The 25,194-nt window shown below is 44.5% G+C and overlaps 1 protein-coding gene and 2 non-coding genes across 12 annotated transcripts in view; all 3 read right to left on the minus strand.

Annotated features, from left to right (window-relative positions):
- Positions 1-5,873: 5,873 nt before the first annotated feature.
- trnap-ugg (transfer RNA proline (anticodon UGG)) lies at positions 5,874-5,945 on the minus strand. Its single transcript has one exon. It is a non-coding gene; the product is annotated as a tRNA-Pro (tRNA).
- Positions 5,946-6,508: 563 nt separating this feature from the next.
- trnal-uag (transfer RNA leucine (anticodon UAG)) lies at positions 6,509-6,580 on the minus strand. Its single transcript has one exon. It is a non-coding gene; the product is annotated as a tRNA-Leu (tRNA).
- A 9,871-nt stretch (positions 6,581-16,451) lies between these two features.
- Positions 16,452-25,194, minus strand: part of atp11a (ATPase phospholipid transporting 11A) — a 45,132-nt gene continuing 36,389 nt past the window's right edge. For 3 of the 10 annotated variants that reach the window (XM_086126978.1, XM_086126988.1, XM_086126970.1), the window contains 12 exons: positions 24,733-24,981; positions 24,458-24,635; positions 24,239-24,341; positions 24,019-24,164; positions 23,873-23,932; positions 23,654-23,781; positions 22,978-23,113; positions 22,446-22,469; positions 20,629-20,694; positions 20,459-20,562; positions 20,187-20,352; positions 16,452-18,771 (listed from right to left, as the gene is read on the minus strand). In XM_086126978.1, coding sequence (XP_085983104.1) covers positions 18,490-18,771; positions 20,187-20,352; positions 20,459-20,562; positions 20,629-20,694; positions 22,446-22,469; positions 22,978-23,113; positions 23,654-23,781; positions 23,873-23,932; positions 24,019-24,164; positions 24,239-24,341; positions 24,458-24,635; positions 24,733-24,981 — 1,642 coding nt within the window. In that variant the 3' untranslated portion in view covers positions 16,452-18,489. Of the gene's footprint in view, positions 18,772-18,858; positions 19,514-20,186; positions 20,353-20,458; positions 20,563-20,628; positions 20,695-22,445; positions 22,470-22,977; positions 23,114-23,653; positions 23,782-23,872; positions 23,933-24,018; positions 24,165-24,238; positions 24,342-24,457; positions 24,636-24,732; positions 24,982-25,194 lie in introns of those variants that run through there. The other 7 variants (XM_086127003.1, XM_086127033.1, XM_086127013.1 and 4 more) reach the window with 7 other exon arrangements.

Consider the following 25,194-nt stretch of genomic DNA (forward strand, 5'->3'; position numbering starts at 1 on the left):
ACCTTCGGGGGTGTTTCCCATTTTGACCTTGGGGTTTCCAGTCCATACTTCGCACAGATGTTTCGGTATGCCATCCATGCCAGCCACCTGGTTATGGCGTTCCATGTAGGCTTTCCCTGCCAGCATCTTACACCCTGCAGTTATGTGTTGGATCGTCTCAGGTGCCTCTTTGCACAACCTACACCTTGGGTCTTGTCTGGTGTGGTATATAAGATAAGATAAGATAAGATATCCTTTATTATATCTGGGCCTCAATGGCTCTGGTGCTCAGGGCCTGCTCCTGAGCAGCCAGGATGAGTGCCTCTGTGCTGTCCTTCAGGCCAGCCCTCTATAGCCACTGATAGGACATCTTGAGATCAGCCACTTCAGTTATGGTCCGGTGGTACATCCCGTGTAGGGGCTTGTCCTCCCACGATGGTCCCTCTTCCAGCGCCTCATCTTCTGTTCCCCATTGTCTGAGACATTCTCTGAGTACATCATCCATTGGAGCCTTCTCCTTGATGTATTCGTGGAGCTTGGATGTTTCATCCTGGACAGTGGCTCTCACACTCACTAGTCCCCGGCCTCCTTCCTTTCGGCTTGCGTACAGTCTCAGGGTGCTGGATTTGGGATGGAACCCTCCGTGCATGGTTACGAGCTTTCGGGTCTTAACGTCCGTGGTCTGAATCCCTTCCTTTGGCCACCTTATTATTCCTGCAGGGTATCTGATCACTGGCAGGGCATAGCTGTTTATTGCCCGGGTCTTATTCTTGCCATTGAGCTGGCTTCTTAGGACTTGCCTCACTCACTGGAGGTATTTGGCCGTAGCCGCTTTCCTTGTTGCCAGTTCGAGGTTACCATTGGTTTGTGGTATACCGAGGTACTTGTAGCTGTCCTCAATGTCTGCTATTGTTCCTTCAGGGAGTGAGACCCCTTCAGTGCGGACTACCTTTCCTCTCTTAGTCACCATCCGACTACATTTCTCAAGCCCGAATGACATCCCGATGTCGCTGCTGTAGATCCTGGTTGTGTGGATCAGGGAGTCTATGACCCTTTCGCTCTTAGCATACAGCTTTATGTCATCCATGTAGAGGAGGTGACTGATTGTAGCTCCATTTCTGAGGCGGTATCCATAGCCTGTCTTGGTGATTACTTAGCTTAGGGGGTTCAGTCCTATGCAGAACAGCAGTGGGGAGAGTGCATCACCTTGGTATATGCCACATTTGATGGACACTTGCGTAAGTGGCTTGCCATTGGCTTCAAGTGGGGTTTTCCACATCCTCATCGAGTTCGCAACGAAGGCTCTTAGGGTCCTGTTCACCTTATACAACTCCAAGCATTCAGTGATCCATGTATGTGGCATCGAGTCATAGGCTTTCTTGTAATCAATCCAGGCTGTGCACAGGTTGGTACGTCGGGACCTGCAGTCTTGTGCGACTGTTCTGTCAACCAGGAGCTGATGTTTGGCTCCTCTGGTATCTCTACCAATGCCCTTCTGTGCTTCGCTCATGTATTGATCCATGTGTCCACTTATCTTAGCCGCAATGATGCCTGACATGAGCTTCCATGTTGTGGAGAGACAGGTTATTGGCCGATAGTTGGATGGGACTGCACCCTTTGAGGGATCCTTCATGATCAGGATCGTTCGCCCTTCGGTTAGCCATCTTGGGTGAGTCCCATCCCTCAGCAGCTGGTTCATTTGTGCTGCTAGGCGCTCATGGAGTGCTGTGAGTTTCTTTAGCCAGTAGGTGTGGACCATGTCCGGGCCTGGTGCTGTCCAGTTCTTCATATCTGAGACACTTTCCTGTATGTCTGCCACTGTTATGGTAACTGGGTTCTGTTCAGGGAGGTTGCTGTGCTCCTCTCTCAGGGTCACCAGCCATTGTGCACTGCTGTTATGTGCAACCTCCTTCTCCCATATGCCTTTCCAGTACCTTTCAGTTTCCAGTCTTGGTGGGTCAGCTCTGTTGTTAGGACCCTGCCACTGAGCGTACACTTTCGCAGATTGTGTTGCGAACAGCCTGTTTATTCGTCTGGCCTCATTCTCTTTCGTGTACCGCTTTAGGCGGCTGGACAAGGCTTGGAGCCTTTGTTTGGCAGTTTCGAGTGCTTCAGGGATGGTCATCTGGATGTACCTCTCGGGTATCGGCCTTTTCATCACACCTCTCTGGGCCTCCGTCAATTGACTCACATCTTTCCGAGCCGCCTTGATCTTAGCCTCCAACCGTCTTTTCCATGGTGGGTATACTGTGTATATATATATATATATATACACAGTATATATATATATATATACACAGTATATAGTCCTATTTTTCCCCGTTTTAATGCTCTCATCAACATGGAATCATGGATCAGTTTTCTATGTGCAAAATGCAATTTAAGATAAGATAAGATAAGAAAAACCTTTATTAGTCTCGCAATGGAGAAATTCCCAATTCACAGCAGCAAAGTTATGAAAGGCAGAAGCAGAACAACAAAATATAGGAGCTGCTGGAAAGGCAGCCACTCACGCGGCGCCATTTTGAAGTCTACAGATAAGAAAAGATAAGAAAACCTTTATTAGTCTCGCAATGGAGAAATTCCAGATTCACAGCAGCAAAGTTATGAAAGGAAGAAGTAGAACAACAAAATATAGGAGCTGCTGGAAGGCAGCCAGTCAGGCGGCGCCATTTTGAAGTCAAAATAACAAAAATAACACAACACAACACATAGGACACAGACAGTCATGCAATCTTCACCACTTTTCTGCATACACTTTGTTCTCTGAAGCAGTTATAGATGAAAGAGGAGAGGATCAAAGTGTCCTTTCACCAGTGGATCAGAGACGTCATGCTGAAAATGTGCACACGTCTGCGACAAGCTAAGTTTTGAAAGCAAACACGAAGCTGTAGCGTCCATTGACAAAAAAGAGATTGGCTCACATCTCCTGTCCCATGTAAATCCACTTCAATTCCAAGCCGCAACTCCCAGTTCCACATCCGCATCGGCGCTCCGCGCTAACGCTCCTTTCTTCTCATCGTCGGCTCCTCAAGCCTTACATCCATCCAGCCGCAGACCGTTCAACAGCACCGATCTCTCCGATCTCTGAACAAAGCGGGGCTGTGAAAAATGCTGCCCATAACAGGCGCAAGACACAAGCGCCCCGGGACTGTCCAGCAACGACAGTCAAATGGCGCCGACATTCCTCCCAGGCAAAAACAGTGCTGGTATACCCATGCTGCCGACAAGGCGCAACCACCAAGCACAGAGTTTCTTCCTTGATGAATGTCGTGGCCAAAAAATGCTGAAAAAAAGTCCACATCAGGTCCACATGACGTAACAACAAACACAAAGTGACAAAACAAACCAAAAAACAAAAAAAAAAGCAAGGCTCATGAGAGCACTTGCCGACGGCTGCCTACTCGGGCGCCATCTTGACTTCAAAGTTACTGAAACAACAATGCAATTTACTGAAACAACAATTTCGATTTTCAATTTTACCTGAACATTTTTCACTTGGAGCAGTTATTTACACATAATCTCTCACACAATATTACTGTCTATCAACAACAGTGAAAAAAATATTTTGTCACACAACAGCTCTTTTACCACCTCTTTTTAGGGAATCAAAACAGAGCAATATAAAATTATAAAGGGCACATCTAAGGTAAACTAGTACTCAGCCTACAGTGGATTTAAGCCATGGTTGCATACTTCATTTTTCTCAAGTTTGCTTTCAACACAGCAGTCAGGCTATGTTGATTCTGTTGGTCCTTCTTGCGCGGAAGTCTCTCTATGGTTTTGTGTAGACATCATTTCGGATGAGTACACTTGGTTCAAAACAACATTGAAGACGTTTTCTTATTTTCAGTGTGTTCGCTACGACTGCCCCGCTGAACTCTCGATGTGCCTCAGCGCACCGTCACTGTCAGACAAACACAGAGAAGCTCCACCCCCATTATTTATATCAGGGGTGCCCAAACTTTTTGGATCGTGACGTCGCGTATTCCGTTGTTTGGATGCAGAATTGCAGATGGCGGAAGTAATTTCTCACCAGGCTTGTGACGGAATTAGGGAGGTGGATGAAGTTGAAGGCTGTCCAGATTAAAGAATGAGAGACGGATCCAAAAGTGTTGGCGAGCTCCAGGAATCGGACGTGCTGGTCTCTTTGATTACACTCTTCATGTTGACATACGCGGCTTTCGTACCAAGAAACCACCAGAAATTGTGCTTGTACTCATTCCAGTCACACCAAAAGTAAATCAACTTTGCTGGCACCAAAAGCAACTGGCAACAGTAAGGAAGTCAGCCCCGAGTGTAAATGCTTGAGGAACCAAAAGTGGGCTCGTTCGGGATTTGAACCGGGGACCTCTCGCACCCAAAGCGAGAATCATAACCCTAGACCCGTCTTCCTGAACTGGCGGACCGCGATCCACGAATCTGTCCGGACCGCCGACCTCTGTCCGAAACTCCTCTGTCCGGACCCTCGGCAAATTGTATAAAATAATAAATTATAAAGTGATTTTTACGTTATACATTTTATATTTTTGGACTATAATCTGCGCATTACCGCGATCGCTTGTTAAAATGATCCGTTTTATTATTTGCGTGCATGAACAGATGTATTGCAGAGGACGCAGCAGCGCGACTGTGTGTGTATAATGTTTGACGAACTGGAGGCCCTGGCTGAGCAGGGCATGTCGGCGATAACGATGCGCTGATTGGCTCCTCTGAACTTAAGGTGTGCCCATACATAAGCGTCACACATTCAAAATGGATGATTGGGTCAGGAAACAGACACATGCGCGACGCCACAGTGTGCTCACAGCTTCAGCACAGGAGAGCCGCACACGGACAATTAGACAAGACGAATCGCGGGAGGTTTTGATCGTGTGCAGTTTTGCTCCCGTCTACCCGGGGATCTTTGCAGCTGTTTAACAGCAGAACACCGCATCATGGTAAATGAACATCCCAATGGCGTCCTCAAATAATATTTGCATGCCTCAGACATTGCATTCACCTTTAGTGGAAGAACAGCACTGCACATTCCTGTGCTCCCTTGTGTCAGTATTTAAAATGGTTCTTAACTCCTCTTCTGATATATTTTTCAATGATTTCAGAGGGGATGTGAAAAGGGGAATTGTACAAATGAAAATAATATTTTTGTTTTCATGTTTAGTATTTATTTTGGTAAAATGAGTATTTTGTTTTGCGTTTGTTAAATTAAGGGCTTGACATTGAACAGGTTCAATGTCAAGCTTCTGCAGAGCTTGCTCATGATCTGTTCATTTGAATCAGGTGTGTTGCAATAGGGAGACTTGGAAAACATGCAGGGCAGCGGCCCTCCAGGACCTGAGTTTGACATCTATGCCCTAGACCAACAAGGCACATATGCTTAGGTAAAATTTAGTAACTTTATGTCCTTTCAACTGCGATGTTTTGCACTTCAGGACGGAGGCAAGGACGAAGGTAAGCCATCGCAAGCCTGTCCACACTCGGGTCCTGACTAGATTGAAGAAATGCTAATTGAATAAAAACCTAGTATATCTTTGGATCTCAAAGCAAACACGGTGAAGCAGCATTTAGCTGTTATGCTCCACCCCAGTGGAATAAGCTGCCACCAGAATTGAAGTCGGCCCCAAGTGTAAATGCTTTGAAGCTTGGAGGCAATCCCAAGTGTCTTTGGGTAGTAGGCGGGGTACACCCTGAACCGGTTGCAAGCTAATCGCAGGACACACAAAGACAAACAACCATTCACGCTCACAATCACACGGAGGGACAATTTAGAGTGTTCCATTGACATGCCAGGCATGTGGGGGGGAAACCCAGAGAAAACCCACACATGCACCGGGAAAACATGCATAACCCACACAGGAAGTATTGACTCCTTGGCTCAGGGAGGAACCAAAACTGGGCTCGTCCGGGATTTGAACCCGGAACCTCTCGCACCCAATGCGAGAATCATACCCCTAGACCAACGAGCCTCCTGTCTAAGTTAAGAGTTTAGTACTCTATATCCTTTCAACTAATAAGTGTTTCCAAGGACAGCACTTGGTTTTGTGGTGTTTGCTTCAGGGCGGAGCAAGGACAAAGACGAGCCACCACAATGTGTCCATACTTGAGTCCAGACTACATTGAAGAAACGGTAATTGAGTAAAACTCTAGCATGTCTTTGAGGACTGCAGATTCAGCCCAGGTCTCAAAGCAAACATGGTGAAGCAGCATTTAGCTGCTATGCTCCACCCCAGTGGAATAAGCTGCCAACGGAAGTGACGTCAACCCCAAGTGTAAATGCTTTGAAGCCTATCCCATCTGTCTTCGAGCAGTCGGCAGGGTACACCCAGAACTGGTCGCCAGCCAATCGCAGGGCACACAAAGACAAGCAAGCATTCGCCCTCACAATGACACCGAAGGACAACTTCGAGTGTTCCATTGACATGCCAGACATTTTTTCGGTGTCTGGGAGGAAACCCACGCATGCACAGGGAGAACATGCAAAGCCCACACAGGAAGTATTGACTCCTTGGCTTAGGGAGGAACCAAAACTGGGCTCATCCGGGATTTGAACCCGGGACCTCTCGCACCTAAAGCGAGAATCATACCCCAAGACCAACGAGCCAACCGGCTTTGAGGCAATTAATTAAATCTATATCCTTTCAACTGCTCAGTGTTGTCAATGATTGCACTTGGTTTTGTGGTGTTTGCTTCAGGACGGGGCAAAGACGAAGAAAAGCCACCACAAGCGTGTCCATACTTGAGTACTGACTACATTGAAGAAATGCTAATTTCTGGTTTCAAAGCAAACATGGTGAAGCAGCTAGCAACGGAAGGGAAGTCAGCCCCGAGTGTACATGCTTGAGGAACCAAAGCTGGGCTCGTCCGGGATTTGAACCCGGGACCTCTCGCACCCAAAGCGAGAATCATACCCCTAGACCAGGGGTGCCCAAACTTTTTGGATCGAAGATCTACTTTTCGATCAACTAACCTCCCGGGATCTACACTTACCGGAACGCACACACACACACACACACACACACACACACACCACGCGCACATGCACGCCATGATGAGAAACAGCCTGAAACTGGGGCTTGCGACGCACTTTTGCAGCCTGTTAACTATCGTAGCTCACACGTACCGTTTTAAAGTGCTTCCGTGGGCCCTCCTACATTCCTATTCTTTGCCCGTGCCCTCGGCGAATTGTACACAAAGCAAACTGAATGAGAATAATGATGATAAAAGATAGAGCGCAACAGTTCTGATCACAAGCTGCAATTGCAGACTGCTGAGAGCTAACAACTTCCGGTGACATAATCACGTGCCACCGTAAATTCAAGATTTACAGTACCTGCTTTATTTTATTTTTTAAATATTTTTTTGGTGAAAATGAGACTGATAAGATGATTAGGGTGCAGCGTACATGAACACAAAAAAATATGTTACTAACATGTACAAAGACACACAAATGGTTGTTTGTTTTTTTTCTCCTCGACACTCCTCGGATCTACTTGGGACCTGTCTTAGATCTACCGGTAGATCAGGATCGACCTAATGGGCACCCCTGATTTATATGGACACGGAACACGATAACCTTCCACACAAAATGGTTCCAAACAAGTGACAATCGCATCAGTGGCATACATCGTACTCAACAGGCTACCTGCTCTTTATTCACCAGAGGCTCATCAACCTAATCTCTTATTTCTCCCCTGAAACAGTGTCTTCTCCCACTTGGTGTCCCTCAGCCTTCTCCGCTACGTACAATTTCTGTACAGAACTTGTAATGGAGGCTCTCGCTGGCAATCCGTAGCGGAGTCGTTAGATGCAATGCGAATGATTTCAGCTTGAGTCGAGCTGTGGACAATGTTGACAGGCTTGCATGCAGTAGCCATACATTTAGCAATGGCTTCAGCAAATTTGTTCTTCATCGTGTTATCCATTTTCTTCACTTTGAAATGATCCATAGCTGTCTGTCTTAGACGAGGGGGCGGAGTACTCACATTATCTGTGTGCTTGGCCATAAAGTGGTATTTCAGACTCGACGTGCTATGATGATAGCTCAGTTTACGACTGCAAAACATACAGGTAACTTTGGTCTTGTCATTGGAACTATCTGGCAACTTTTTAAAAGTAAACTTTCCATTCATAAACACTTTAACTGTTTTCGGTGACTCGCGCTGGCAAAACAGACATGGGCGTGGACTTCTGCAGCACGCTTGTTGTTTTGTTTCCGGTTTATTTATAGAGCAACATAACAACCGCTGTGACGTGTTGCCGCATTAATCTCGCGAGAACAAATTTAATCACATTAAAATTCATTTAAATTAATGCCAATAATAACACGCTAAACGGACAGCTGTAATATATATACAGTATATATAAATATATACAGTAACTATTCTCTAGTGCGGACTTGAGTTTGCGCTGTCCAATTTGTCCTGATAACAGAAATTCCTCATTTGGGAAATGAGCATGGTACATGTCCTTTATGAACCTGCCAGTATGTTGACAAAATGCACGTGTAACAACACAATCAATAAAATACAAAAATATACCCTCCAAAAACTGCAATACAGGTGTATCCAAAAAAATCACAACAGTACAATATGTACAGTATTTTATTTTTATTTTATTTTTTTCTGTCTTGGGAAAAAAAATGTGTCTATTTTGGATTGTTTTCTTGGATGCATTCTTTGGTTTATGACAATGTTTGCCTGCGTGTCATACAGTTTTCTTACTAGTTGCAAGTAACTGTCCCGTTGATCACCGATGCCTGGTGATTCTTGTGCATACTGAAGGATTTTTGTTGCCATTTGCATTGCTTCCTTGCTGGATGGTGGCTTGTCATCAGGAGTTGAATCGATGCCTTGTTTTTTAAAGTTTCGTAGATTTGCGTCTTTCCGACTCCAAGCGTCTGCTGGATCTTTTTAACTTTGTGTCCAGCCTCGCTCAAACGGACGCATTTCACTCGCTCCGCTCCAGTTAACAGTTCTTCATGCGATGATCTACACGACGTAAGTGAATAAAGTTCAAATCTTTCGCAATTACAGTAAAACGCACGCCAATAAAAAGTCGCTTACACGTCTTCGTTTCGAATCTGATGAATGAAAACGGCAAAGCGAACACGTTTCTTTGGTCCTGTCGAGTGGGTGCTGCTTTTAAGCGAGTGCCGCGTTCGACAGGACGTAAGTGAATAAAGTGAAAATCATTCACAATTACAGTAAAACGCACGGCAATAAAAAATCACTTACACGTCGCCAAGACAGAAAAAAATAAACATTAAAATACTGTACGTATTTTACTGTTGTGATTTTTTTGGGATACACCTGTATTGCAGTTTTTGTTATATAAACAGTTTTTGGACAGTATATTTTTGTATTTTATTGATTGTGTTGTTACACGTGCATTTTGTCAACATACTTGCAGGTTCGTAAAGGACATGTACGATGCTCATTTCCCAAATGAGGAATTTCTGTTATCAGGACAAATTGGACAGCGCAAACACGAGTCCGTACTAGAGAATATTTACTGTGTGTGTGTGTGTGTGTGTGCGTGCGTGCGTGCGTGTGTGTGTGTATATATATATAGAGAGAGAGAGAGATACTTTGAACCGCACACTTTGGTTCCTTGACCAGGAAAAATGTGAGCAGTAGCGACTGATGCAGATCAATGTTATGCAGCAATGGCAAAAAAAAGGGACAAGAAGGGCTGGTTATAATCGACTGAAGCTTTGACCTCTCAGACGCCACCGCAGGTTACATTTTACAATAACAATTGGCCCCCTACTCATGCACCCCTCTCCACTGTCCTCTCCATGCGGCCGCTCGGCCGATAGGTTTGAGGCAAACACTAAAAGCTCTCGCAGAGTGAGTGACAATAGCAGGGCAGGAAAGTGCTCGCTGGATTTCTTCTGTGCCCTCTCTCTTTCTCCACAGGAAGGCATGATGGAAGTCATTAGTGTGGGCCTCCAAGTCGCTGCAGAAGCATTAGAGGTGTTCACATGGCAACTTTTACTCCGGTGTAGCACCGAGGCTGCCCCCCATAGAGCGTTCACACCTACAAAATTATACCGGTGTAGCAAATTTAACCCTGCTCAGGAGGTGGTTTAAAAATTTACTCCGGAGTAAATGCGAGTTTGCGGGGCAGCACCGATATAAAATGGGACGTGTGAACGCTACAGGGGTAGACTTGCTACGCGTGAGAAGAGCTGATTACATACGGGTACTGAATAGGTAACCGATCCGTTGACAATTCTATCCCACCAAACAGAACTGCGTGTCTTCATCCATGTTGTTTTCTCGGCGTTTGGTGATGCCATGGCGAATGTCCACATGGCCATGAACGATGTCCTTGATTTGTCGCCGAATGAATCGTAGAATGCGTTGCTTTCGTGCTCTGTTGTACTTTCGCCATCTTTCTTTTCTGAAACTGCCAGAAACTGCCGTGTGAACGCAAGTGGGGCTGCACCGGGGTTAACACGCTTCTCTTTAGTCAGCAGCTTTTTACGTGTGAACGCTCCACAAAATTTACACCGGTGTAAGATATATCGCAACAAAATACATTGGTGCAGCACCGAAGCAAATGTGTGCCGTGTGAACACCCCTATTGTCTTTGACCTACTCAGGCAGCATGCTTGAGCGTGCACGTGCGTCTGTGTGAATGTGTGAGTGTTTTTTATGTGCCTTTCCTCTTCCTTGTTGAGTGTTAAGTCGTTAAGTTATTGTAGATATGCGCAGCTTCCCGAGATTCATTCATCCACAAAATATTGTCTCACGACTTTTTTCAATGATCGCGCAACGTTTTTCTTTTGTCGCTTTTTTAGTTTAACATTCAGTAATGTCACAGTCCATCAAGTTTCCTTCCTTACCAGGCACAGCGCCTGGGCTAAGCTTGACCGATATGTTGGGGCGCTTTTCTGTCTTTCTTTCTTTTTTTTTTTAAATCACAAAGCGATACATTGCTGAGATGAAATTCACTCTGACGTCCGTGCACCACTCTGAGAGCGCATGAGTTCGGATAGACGGGGTGCGGAATAATTTATTTTAATGTAATTATATTGGGCGGCCCGGTAGTCCAGTGGTTAGCACGTCGGCTTCACAGTGCAGAGGTACCGGGTTCGATTCCAGCTCCGGCCTCCCTGTGTGGAGTTTGCATGTTCTCCCCGGGCCTGCGTGGGTTTTCTCCGGGTGCTCCGGTTTCCTCCCACATTCCAAAAACATGCATGGCAGGCTGATTGAACACGTTAAAAATTGTCCCTGGGTGTGAGTGTGGGCGTGGATGGTTGTTCGTCTCTGTGTGCCCTGCGATTGGCTGGCAACCGATTCAGGGTGTCCCCCGCCTACTACCCGGAGACGGCTGGGATAGGCTCCAGCACCCCCCCCCCCCGCGACCCTAGTGAGGATCAAGCGGTTCAGAAAATGGATGGATGGATAATTATATTGACAGTGTATGTAATGAGAATTTGTTTTGAACAGGAATTTGGTGCTCCCTACAGCAGATGGCACCTAAGACTGGTTCACCAATGCTGGGGGCCAGTCCTGAGGCAGACTCTCAGTAACTCGGTACCAGAGCAGGCTAAATTTATCGTCTCCATGACCAGGGTTACAAGAGTTTCGGATATTGTAGTGAAGACCTGAGAATAAGTGACAGAAAAAAAATGCAGACAGGTTAATTTATGAAGCTCAATTTCTAGGTGGGGCTTCACCATAGACTGATTGGTTACAAACTCACACCTGTGGAGGTTACCCTCTGTTATACCATCCAATTGTGGGGATGGGGGCGGGGGGGGGGGGGGTCATCACGTTATGTAACATTTATGTCAAGTTGAATATATGTCTCATTTATGCATAACTGTTTACTTAAATGGTGTTACCGCCTAGTGATGACACTTGTTCATTTATTTACATCTCCAATTTGAGTCATTGTGCATGGGGCTGTTTCACATGGTCCATGACTGTAAACACAGTCGATGGGATCACTCTTGAAATGTAAATAACACAGAAAATTGGATAGAGGCATTAAATTGGAGTTGGGCACTTCGACGGGGAGTGTCAATGCAGCCTTAAATTGGTTCTTCATTGCTTGCTTCATTGACATTTGTTTTATATTTTTTCATCTTGCCTGTTACGGTTTTTCCATGCAAAAATGACTGATGTGAAAATCGACATGCCATTCACGAAGCTATGGTTGGCCTCACATAATTACACAGCACTAGATACATATGTACAAGTACAAAAAAGATTCATGATATTGTCCTATTCAACCGTCAATAACCTAGAACCAAGATGCACACACTGCACGACGGTGCGAATGCACCAGCCGCAACGTGCGGTTGTTGGATTCATCGCATGAAAAGTGATTGCAAGTGAGGTATGCCCTTGTTTGCCATGGTGGCAAAAAAGACAAGATCAACAACTTTTTTTCGTTTATTGTGTTTGTGTCCTTGCCCCCTCATGCGATCCTTTATGTTGATCTTTCATATGTCTTCACAAAGAAGTCAAGAATTCCGCTCACATTCGCAGAGTCAAAATAGGAATTCTGACAAAGAAAAGAAACTATTGATCACACTAGCCATTGTATAACACAAATGTTTCAGTCTTGACCTTTTTGCCTTTGACTCGACTCATTTGTGGCTTGATGAGAATGTGGTTGCAGCAAAGAAACGAAATGCATTATGATCACCACTACACCAATCACTTCACGTGATTGATGCAAGGTTAACCTCTGATTATAGTCTCGCAAGAACCTCCAGACTTGCACAAAAATGTGTCTCAAAATATTCACAGCTTATACACACGTTGATGAGGCCAAAATACACTACTTTGTGTTTGGCACGAACCCAACCGAGGGTGCGGATGTCGAGTGGCGTTGGGAGGCCTTTGCTCTAAAAGCAGCATGAATGAATCTTCAGCAATTTTGTCGAGCTCCAAAACTAATGGAAACAACATACTTTGTACAGTGCTGTGAAAAAGTATTCCTGATTTCTAATTTTCTCGCATATTTTGAGAAATATTGCGTCGACTTCCTGACTACTACAGTCACGTGACATGAGGCAAGACGGTAATACAAGGCAAGGCGTGGTCAATGCAAAATACAGTAGTTCTAACATAAAAATAATATTAATGCCTTTGATACAGATATCTTCTCGTTGGACTGTATTCAATTAAATATAGGTATATGTAATATAATGTACAGTACCTACGACCACAGCACAATGTGTAGATGTAACAAAGTATTACATCGTCTTTGGGCAGCGAATGCACTTTTATTTTCTGATAGCCGCACACATATTTTCTCTCTTGAAACTATATTGAACCATGTTTACATTTTCATATGCACTGTACCATGGTTGAGACAACGGAGAGCAGGATGCAAAGCTGACTATCATCACTCATTCATTCTGAAGGGGAACTCACTCGAATTCATACGGCCGCCTCTCCGAATCACAGGCTTGTCGCCCTCACTCTGCGGCGTTGGAAGGTCTCTCCCGCTGCTGTAGTCCTTTCATCCATTGAATGGGACCCGGCAAGCAAGCGGTGCGTGCGTTCGATTGTGATTTTCTTTTAAACCATCAATCATCAAAAAGAGTATCCATTAGTACGGATGAAATTATAAATATGGTTCAGTGTTGTTGTCAAAAACTATTGTCTTTATCGTAGACTGTATTTGTGTGAATTTGGCAATGGCTGGGGAATGGGCATGTGCGGCATCGCTGTCGGCCAATCAGATAACAGTGACACTTTAGCCGTAACAGTGCTTTCGAACCACCGCCGAGTTGGTTTTGAAAATCGATTCAATCAAAAAGGGAAGGGCCCTTTCGAGCGACGTTTAACACTGTGGTTCGGGTCTTCAGAGCGCACCAAAAACGGCGCTAGGCACTCGGCCCTTTCCCTGGGAACACGGTGTGCCAGTGCTGGCTGGGTTTGGAAACTTCTTTTTAAAGGCAAGTCAAACATTTTGGAATGGAGTGTATTCATTTCATTAATTATTTTGCAAATGTGGGACTAATTGCGAAAATGGCACAGTGCGTGACCTGCAGTTGTACTGATAAATCTGGGAGAAACACTTTGAGCACATTTCATCGTGAAGAATGTGATTTTAGAATTTCGCTCATGAGGTCTATTCCTGAATGCTACTCGAAGATTCGTTTGAATCATGTCGTCTGAGCCATCAACAGTGAAATGACAGTAAAGCCCATCGGGACAAAATATGAAAGGTCAACATAACCTTTGTCAGTCACAATTCACGATCTTGCGATAATATACTCTGAACAGTCGATGCAAACAGTGAAGTTTGTCCTTTGAGAGCCTCTCATTATATAAGATAAGCGAAATCCTTTCATTCAGCCAAACAACGGACAGAAGGGTGCAGTAGCCTATGTTGATTTATTGGGCGGCCGGATTCTTCATGAACGAAACAAACAAACGAAAAAAAATCAAATTAAGCCAAAAAATAAGGGTTTCTTGATTTTTTTTTCGGGGGGGGGGGGGTTATTAATACTAAATCTATGCTTCATTTATGGCCATACATCAAGATATGAATGAATGTTTATTTATTTTTTTAAAAAAGCATGCTCTTCATGTTCTCAGAGTACGCGGTCTATGCAATTATCTGCAGCTTACATGTGAGAATTCAATGACAACGTTGGGAGAAAAAAAATGTAGTGAAGATTGTTCACAATGGAAGGCATCCTTAGCTCTCTGCTTCAAGACAGGCTTCAGACTCTGATTTTCTGGGATGGTATCTGAGTCTATTGTGTGTCAAGACAGTGATGCATGTTGAAGACATGACAATCTTGAACTGATGGAGGAAAAAAAATGTTTCTGTACAATTTCCCTTCTTTGAGAGGAGCTGCCAAGGCTACGGAATGCTGCCAAAGAATAAAGGAGACATTTTCTTCTTGTTGAAAATAAATCTGAAAGGCAAACTTTCACATGAATCAGACTGAAGTTTTTCTTTGCAATGCATGCCGAACGCGTCTCAAGGCAAGTCTCAACTCATCGTTTTCTCAGCGAGGTCACGAGCGATATGAAAGCGGCAAACAATCAGCCGGGCTGCAAAACAGTTCATGGAAAATGGCCACAATTTCACAGATTTTTTTAACACCATTGGCTGCCTCGGTTGGCCAAAAGACATCCCGTATAGGTGCACTGCCTCTGAATATTATGTGCTCTTTACCTACCTCTGTTCCTTACTATTCAGGTGAAGATGGCACCGTTATTATGCTATAGTCAACGTGTGTTCACCACTTCTTTTCAGAAATGTCAACCATAATGTCACCTACTGTTTTTTGGGGGGAGGGTGGGGGGTTGTATGTACAACAGCTCAGCATCGTTGTCAATGCCATGCCATTTTTTTTAAGGGTTACTGGGAATAAATGTCTTCGAGTCATCACCATTTCACTTCTGTAGGACGTAAGGCCCCGATCTCCATCTCTCAGTGCTGACCTTTGACCCCAGATCGACCTATTCCTCCATCCTTACTGTTTGCACGACTCCCAGCAGGGAGGAGAGGAGCACAGAGAAGGGCTCTGATGATCCAATTGATGGAAGAAAGAACATGGTAAAGTCCCTTTTTATTCTTGAGACTTTATTTCAGTACATTTTAGTGCGTGATGTAGTTGTGCATAACTTGAAAACGTTCATATCTGGAAGAGAAACTCTGGGTAAAAGCTTATTTTAAACAATACTACTGTGCTGCACCCTAGTGGAGAACCGGTGAATTGCAGCATGAAAGCACAAGAATTATCTTAGTAGGGTAAAAAGTTGCGCCACACCCGCGTCAAATCCGACCTGGCCTGTCCAAATAATTGTTGGTTTGTTTTTACAACTGATAGGGAAGCATGGCGTGATGATTTGCTCATCATTTATGTCAGCATCTTAACACTGTCAGTGGGAACAAAAGCTATATATGCGGGTCCTTTGAAACCATCCATCCATCCATTTTCCGAACCGCTTGATCCTCACTAGGGTCGCGGGGGGTGCTGGAGCCGATCCCAGCCGTCTTCGGGCAGTAGGCGGGGGACACCCTGAATCAGTTGCCAGCCAATCGCAGTCCTTTGAAACCGAAGACAAATTAAGTTTGCTGACTCAAGAACAGCAAAAGAACTTGCAATAATTACAGTTCTCAGATGACTTGATACATTTGTTGTTCCAAATGCCACACCTGTCTGCGGTCAACTTATGTTAAAATAAATGGCACATACGGTACTTTATACTTTCAATGTTATCCTTTCAGAAATGGATTTTCTTAATTTACTACTCATCTAAATCATGATAAATGAAAAGGCATTCGTATCATAGCATGATGAAGCGAGAATTGAGTTTATTTTTTGGGTGACTAAAGACACCTTAACAGTGTTGGACTGACTGAAAGAAAAAAAGTTTGACACCCAACTTTAGCGGGCCAATTGTGTTTTCAAAGGAGCGGCACACATGGTTGGCAAGCACCCACAAGACGACTGTTAAAAGAGGCGCACAAAAGACCCCAAATTGCACACAAAAGAACAAAATATTTATTCACTTCTCTGTGTTGTGTATTTGAGTCGACATTTACTGATAATGTCTGCGTTGAGCAACACGGGACACTAATTCCACAATGTTTTAAAATAAACACTCAATTTGGAAGCTGTCTGTTTTTGAGACTTTTGGTAGGTGAAGAGAGTCAGGACAGGTTCAATTGGTGCAATTTTGAATTCCAAATACACAAAAGGCATTGGCATTTTTTATTGTTATTGTTTTGGGTTTTTTTTTTTTGCAAAAGGCAAATAAAAGACAAAGACAATTTTTCTGCAGTGTCCGTTCACCATTTTTCTTAACCTTTTAAAGGTATTCCGCACACACGGTCAAGTGCTTCATCCACCCCAATCCACTTTATTAGTGTCATATCTATACTGTCGTGCGGTCATAAATCAGTTTCAGAACCGGTCTCACTCGCGATACATGAGAATAATAGATACAAAGGTAAACGAACTGCTTCTTTCATTAGCTAGCGGCAACACAATTTCAAATAGTGACGCTCGGGGTAGAAATACATGTACATCATTTAAAAACAAAGTCACAGTTTGTAACATTGGTCGACGGCATTTAAATAAGTCCTGCGGCATATAAAACATAAAAACGATACATACAAATAGTGAAATTATACGCAAATTGTCCAACATTTTGTGCAGTTTGTTGTTTGATAGGTTTCCAGTGTTGTTCGGCGTGAGATGCGTTTTTACATTCAGCCACACTCTGCACTCTGCATCGCAGAGATATCAGCTACACAAGGCACCTAACAGGAAGCAGCTACAAAGATCCGAAGCAGTGACAAGGCTGCGGTTCAGAGACAACAGGTAGAGAGAAACATTTCTTCTACTTTCTATTCATGTACTGGAGCGGCAGCGACGCGTGAAGATGAGGAGCCGGCAAAAGCAAAACTGGCGGTCACGTGGGATGGACCATATCGCAGCGTCATCGCCACAGAGGCAACGACTGGAGGATAGCGTGAAGGACAAGGAGAAAGAAAGAAAACAAGAGAGGAGGAAGGGGAATATTTTATGAAAAAAAAAAAACCCCTGCTCTTCTGTGACCAAGGTAACACCATAACAGGCATATTGGCCGATTTACAGCACAATAAACCAGCTGTAGCCTCCATGATGTCACATTGTCATTCTGCACCTCTGGTAAATATGAGCGGTGCAGTATTCACTCCACAACATCAAAGGCAACGAGACAGCGAGCGCAGTCACACAAGTACCACTGCTAGCAGAATATTCGTTGGAAAAAGGGCCACGACGAAAGGTTGACTAGTCAACGGCTGGCAGGATACATGCTATTAGAATGCCTACCACACAAAGGCAAAACACAATACACACTGAAATATATGCAAGATGCTAGTTAGACTAGGGACACGGCGAAGCCTACAAGTGTAAACACGCAGGCCCCTGCCCTTGAGACACTTTTCTTACAGCATTGCAGTGTGTCCTATGAAGTGTTTCTGGACAATGTGTTTGCACGCAGAGAGGACCAGTTTGTCCTGTAGAGACACAGAGCACACGGACAGTGAGAAAGAAAGAAGGAAGGAAGGAAGGATGGAGATGTTTGCTCAGGTCATAGGGGCTAGAAGTGCTCTCATGGTCATCATCATCAAAATTTCAGTCTGCATAGAAGACAATGGCTGGTTAACCATCATAATACAAGAAAATAAAAACCCAACATACCCCAACAATCCAATTGCACTTCAGAATTAAAGATGATTCCAGTGCTAATGTTGAGCTGCAAAGCTGTGACACTGAGCCCTGATCGGAATGTAGTCCTCTCCATAGTCATCCCACAATGCTTTGTGTCATGCTTGACTGCTGACTTGGCAACAGTCAACCCCTTGCAGTGTGGTGACGCATAGCCGCTATTCGCGACATGTTCTGTTACTCCAGTGTAGTGACATCGGGAAATTAGCTTAGCACAGCTCGACTTGGAAGCCATTTGGTCCATTTGAACAGGATTCAATTAGTTCTGCTCACGACACTGTTTTATGACAATTCAGAAATTAGACCAAAGTCTCTGGTCCAGCCCTACTGAAGGTTTGGCCCTGCTTTGACGTGCGGTTGACATCGTTGAATCCCAGCAGGGGCGCGAAGGTGCAATAATCTGGGGGCCTCTGCCAGCGTGTCACCATGGCTTTCTTGGTAAAAGGTTCAGACCTTGTAGGGTTAGGCGTGTTCCTGTGGATGCCGGAACCTCGACGGCGGCTGCCAGCATTGGGAGCAGCGTGGATAGATGACAGGGGGGTGAACTCGGAAAGCTGACCCTTGTATACTTTATCAGCATTCTGTGTGGGGATCAGAACGGAGAAAAAAAAGAAATCAATATAAATATGGAAGGTTGCCGAGGAGCTACTGGACACTAACATCCCAGTTGGGTTCAGTTTCAAAAGCGTGCCTCCGACTAAATCCCTCAATGAGCAGCACTTGATGTTTTTACTTTGATTGATCAACTGGGATATTTCGTGTACTTTTGCAGTGTCCTCGTGAACAATGAACCATGCAAATAGAAACCCAAGAGTGGTGAGCCCCGTGGGCGTTTTGGTCGGAAGGAAGCACTCAAGTCACCAGAGGGCCCCAGAGATCAAAACATATCAAACCACCGAAACAGCCAACACACATGCACAACCCCCACTCCCACACACACACACAATAGAAGCTTTACCATGCTGAAGCCCTCTAGGCTTGTGTGACAGCTAGCCCACCTAGCAAGGAGTCAGAACTCAGGCAGGCTTCGGCCTCCTCATAAGCTCTACTATCCGTCACATGCTGCATACACGAACACACACCACACACACACAGGTTTATATCAACATGTTTTTCTCTTCATAGCTGAATCCAGACGTGACTTCTGTTTCATGCAAATGAGCAGAGCAAAAGGAACGTGGTCGGGAAGAGGAAGTGAAGGCCGGCTGAAAGGAAAGGCAGCGGACGGGTCACCTCAGGGCAGGATTAGAAACTGATTCTGCTGGAGGTCTGAGACAGCATAAAGATGGTGGAAGGCTGAGAGGCTAGGCACCGACGTTTCATCTGCCAGGGGAGCGGAATTGCAGGAGGGAGAAGGAGGAACCAGGAGGTCAGGTAATGAAGAAAAGAAGGGAAGGGCAGAAAGTTCACAGCTCACAAGATCACTAAGCTCTATCCATAGATGTGCATTATTTTAGTGATCAAGTCATTCAAACTGAAGGTAAAAGTGAGAGAAACATTTTAGGATCAATCAGGTTGAATGAAGATTAGCTCGCTTCAAGTCGAGGGGGAAGAGAAGGTTTTGATCACAGATCGTATGGAAGAAGCTCACTGCCGCAGCGAGTCAGACGACATTTCTAACTGGCCAATGAATGCACCGGGGCTGAAAGGATTGGACAAGGTTAAGAAAACAATTTCAAAATCAACACTTTCAGTACCAAATGTCAATCGCGCCTACAGTGTAAGTGCAAACACAAATTCTATTGCACTGGTCTGAAGTGAAGTCAAAGAGCAGAGGCAAGCACGCAGACAAGGCTGACTGACTTGGATCCGCGAGAGCAGGAACATAGCTGAGTCCTGCATACATCTGCTGAGCCACAGCCACCGATGAGACACAACGTTGTCACGGTCTTACCAAACTTGAAAGCGCACAATTAATGCTGGAAGCCAATCTGCTAAATTGGGCAAAAGGAAGGTGTTACCCGCTCGTGACTCGTACAACCAGGGCAGAGCTTACCTGTATACGTTCAGTGGTAGTGGGCCAAAGAGACCTCCAGATGACCTTCTTCAGAACATCTGGCAGAAGACTGGATATAATCAACAGTACTATGCTCAGCCATGCAGGGCCACTAGACAACATCTGCATGAATACATAGTACATCCTTTGGTAGTTGAGGAAGGGCCTGCGGGACACAAGACATTTCGGGACAACCAGTCAATCAGAGAGAACAGCTCTCAACATTACAGAGCAAAATGAGAAGGGGGGGGGGGGGATTGTACAAAGCCTACCAGATGATTCCTCCCCACAGCAGAGAGAACACCACAAAGAAGATAAGCGAGCCCCATATTACAAAGTGGTTGATCCAGGTCCAGTAATGTGTATCGAGGGCCAACTGGAGGCAGGCAAGACATGTCAATGTGTGTGAGCGCTTGTGTGCATTTGTGTGGATATGGGGTACCTTGAATGTAACTATGAAGACCAGCACTGTAAAGACCAGCGTCCCAAAGGTCCAGTTTCCAAACATCTGCCGGGAGAAAAACAAAATATTGTTGCTGTTTGCTGTCTCAAATCACTTTAATTCGACAAACACAAACGCTGAACAGTAAAACAGACAAGAACATATCAATGACGAATGTGTGCGTAAAATCAACACGAGTCAATCAATCAACAGATGGTCAACAGCGACATGAGGGAGGGACAACGGGGACTTGAGTATGCAGTAGTCATGTTGACACAATGTTGGGTAATTAAATAAGCAACAACCAACAATAAATAACCCTGCTATATTTTTTGCTTTTTATTGTTTTGTTCTACACAAAGTAAGAAAAGACATTTTGCAAGTCAAATCCATTTCAATTGTCTCATCATAAGCGCTAATGGCCATTAGTGGATGGAATAAAATAAACAACATAAAGGTGCCAAGTGGGCTTTCACACTTCGCTTCCCTGTACTTCATCAACAGCAACAACAAGAATCCTCCCCCAGTCCTAACATCTTTTTGTTGAGAATGGATGCAGGCAAACAGCTTCTCATTGGCACATGTAAATACCTAATCATATTATGTTCTGTCACACACATACACTGTCAGAAAAAAGCGTGACATTTATGATACCTTTTAGGGTCCAATGGCTTGTCACTGGGGCAGTACCTTGTAGCATTCACTTCGGTTGTATCTTTTAAACAAGGTCCGTATTGGGACCCTTAAAATTTGTACCGTTTGTGGAGAAATGTGTATCATAGAGTAATTTTTTTTTAAAATCTTAGAGTAGATATTTGTACTCATTTTAGGCAAAACTGTAACTAAAGGTACAGTACATCATATTTGCCTGCAAAGGGCGCTGTCTGGATCGAGGATGGGCAACATGATAAAAATGATTCCCCTACCACACCTGATCATTTTCAAGTTGTAATTATGTGCTTCATCCATATCAATTTGTGTAGCACGAGCACCTATTCACCTCTATAAGAGAAGAAAATCACGCTAGCGACAACCCTGTCAACATACAGAAAAAAGGAAAGCATCCACCTTGTATATATCAAGATGTTCACAATCACATGTACAGGTGTAGCACTACATGCTGAGCGCATAGTGAAACATGGGTAGTAAACACGCTTAAGAGAAAATGATTATTGACATTAAGATGGGAAATTTTCCGTATAGCGTACCACAAAGGATCCTGGGAACCGAAGATTGGTCAAAAAATACTAAAGTACTGTACACAGACAACAATGTTTTCTTCGCAAGAACCGTTGTCAGTTCAATGAAGTTTCCCATTCCCAGTCTATATGACCACCCTTACTGCTTTTTTTTTTTAAGAGCATTCAATACAACAGTGAGCTCTTTTGAAAGACATCCGTCGAGGCCTTGCACTTGTTTGCACCCTTACATGCGACCATAAAGGTAAAGAAACGGTCCTTTTACCAATTTCAACAATTTGTGTACCTTTCTAACCATAAAAAAGAAACTAATTGTCCCTAGGGCTAGGTGAACCCGACAAAAATGTGTACCTTGGCGAACAAAAAGTGGACCACCTACAGTACCCGTTTTTCTGACAGTGTATACAAATTGTAAAAGGGAGGTTTGGAATAAGAGTAAACATGGGTGTGAGTGAATATGCACCTAGCCTACAGCTGTTGTGTCTACAGCAAGCACTGAGAGAAGGGACATGAGATGAGAGGTGAGTGAGCGGGCAATGGTTGGTTCTGTATGAGGCAGTGTGACTGGGTCAGACTGGGACTCTTGGAGGGCCGACAGTGAGTCGTGGGCACGCTTACCATCTGTGTGTTGGTTGTCATTAGCTGGGAGGAGGAAAAGAGAAGCATAAAGAAAAGGCAACAGAAAGGTAAGAGGAGAGGAAAACGAAGGCCAGAAAAGGAAAATCATAACAGCTAAACCACAGTTTGGCGCCTGGAGGAAAAAAAAAAGAACTGATGCAAAGAAAAATAATCAAGAAGCTGACAAAGTTTGAGGACGGTAACATTGGTTACGAATGAAAGGTGGCAGACAGATGGTGGTGACATTTGAGCAGACAGTCTACTCTAAATGCTCTGACATCTAACACCCATCTGGCATGACAGCAGATCTGCACCTGGACATTGAAACCAAGATTAAACTAGTTAAGACAACAGACTCAAATTGTTTGTGACTTGTCGCCTGACATTGTACTACCTGCTATTATTCCATCCCCATCCCACTTTGTCTTATTTATTATTATTATTACTATTATTATTATTGTTGTTTTGGTAACCTCAATGGTAACTTAAACTAGACAAAGCAAGAGTGTTGTTGTGGACACGCTGGTGCTACCTGTCCGTTGCTGGTAAAGGTGGTGTTGTCAAACAGGAAGTAAGCACCAAAGAATATCACAATGGCATCATATACACCTAAGAGAGTCCAATAAATGAAGATGGGCCACCGCAGTAATGAATTCTTGGCAATGTCCCTGTGAAGGTAAGGAAAAACCATGACCATGAGCAAAAACACACCTACCGGTACTCATCAATACTTCATTGACTCCTGATGGAGAAGCTCCAGATCAGGATGTGATGTGTTCATTTGACAGAGTTACTTTTGATTCATCAAATACAGTTCATTCCTGTCTACGGTATTCTTTGGAACAGTTACCGTTATGTCCGAAATGACTGGACAACGCTTTCAAACGAAGCATTTCAAATATAGTAACTCAAGTGAAATTGAAGAGTAGATTTTCAGACCAAGAAAAAAAGTGGTAGTCACAAATTACAGTCCATTTATGCACAGTATGTGGCTTAAAAGTGGTATTTCCGTTCTGGTTTATTTAATTATAGTGGTGTGTGGATATAGACAAAATAACCAAACTATTTTTCACTGTCCAATCACTTCTGGAACTACAGATATTGGTAGCTTTTACTGGCAGTGCATGTGTGTGTGTGTGTTGTAGTCACTCAGAAAACACCCATGTCAGATGAGCACAGTCGGTAAGCCAATTATGGTGAGCTCCAACCTGTATAGGGACGGGTCCTTCTTCAGGATGTCCATGTTGATGTGCTGTTCAATGAGACTGTAGACCAGAATGGGCAGGGAAGTGAAGCTAATGTTGTACAGAGTCAAGTAGGCTGTATCATAGAGTGGCTGAAAATGAGGAGAGACACGATGAGTGAGACATTTGATCATTTGTGGTGTCTTTGCGTGCTTCGCTGTGCTTGTGCGAGTGCATCCCTACCTGTTGTGAGAAACCACAGAAGAACTGGTATAGAAATTGCGGGAAGATGAAACAGACATTCTGCAGGAATAGAAGCATAAACTCGGTCGGTCTATCCCGCACCTTGCATGAAAAGAACACGCCATCCACACTACAGGTACCCATACCTTGTAAAAGAAGTATTGTACAAGTTCAGAGATGCGTATGTAGTAATAATGTCCATGGACAAGCAGAATCTTCTTCAGGTGTTTGAATTTGGGAATGGCATAGTCGCTGTTCCTCACTGCCTGACGTCCCTCTTTACCCATGATACCTGAGGGACAAGGCCCGTTATTTTGTCCCCTGAACTGATCCTCAATTTTAAATGCTTAAAAAAAAAGTGTTCACCTATGCCAACATGAGCTTCGAGGATCATGCTGACATCATTGGCTCCGTCTCCAATGGCAAGTGTGATTGGATGCTCCTTGGAGGTCTTGATCAGCTTCACAATCTAGAAAGGTCAAAAATCAGAATAACGCCACCTTTACGAGTGCAAACCAGTGAGCCTTGCTCTTCTATTTTAGAATATGAAATTGGTCAATTCAGAGGCAGAGGTTGCCTTTGTACCTGCGCTTTCTGAAGCGGTGCCATTCGACAGCAGAGGACAGCACTGCAGTTGCGGCAAATTTCTAGGAAAATCTCTTTGTAGTTTCCTGAGTTGGAGTCCTCCTGGCCTGGCTTCATTACCGTTGAGAGGGTTGCTCCGTCGATGATGAGGCCGTAGTCCATGTAGTCACCTGATAAACTGCACAGTCACAAGACCGCAAGATCACACTCTGTGTGCTACCAAGCGACTTCCGGCTGCAATTCTCCAAAAGCCGCCGACATCTTTCAAAACACACCCAGAAACGTCCCTGCTCATGCCGCCATGCTGCCTGAGGACGGTTCTGCTCAGATCAAACAGAACATCGTGAAGGCTCTGCTCCTCTGTGCGCTTGGTGGTCAGCTCCAGGATCTGCGTGTTGCGGTGGAAGAGCTTGCTGGCATAGCAAGTGGCGGCTGCCGTCTCCATCTTGTCACCGGTCAGCACCCACACCTTCATTCCAGCTTTGTGCAGGGACTCAATGGTGTCTGCCGCTTTTTCTTGGAGTCTGCAAAGGTCAAGTTTGAGGAAGGGTCAAGCAAGTCGCACATCAAGAGGGTTGACTATTTCATTTGCCGTGGCTACACTGAACAAAATTATGAGCCCTTTTGGCAAAGATCGAAACGTTTTTCTACATCCACAAAAGGCCATTTTCCTGAAATGTTGTTCCCAAATCTGTCTAAATCTGTATTGGTGAGCATTTCTCCTTTGTCGAGATAAT

This window comes from Hippocampus guttulatus, chromosome 1 (assembly GCF_054856545.1).
Source record: "Hippocampus guttulatus isolate MCC_2025c chromosome 1, RoL_Hgut_1.0, whole genome shotgun sequence".
Lineage (NCBI taxonomy): Eukaryota > Metazoa > Chordata > Actinopteri > Syngnathiformes > Syngnathidae > Hippocampus > Hippocampus guttulatus.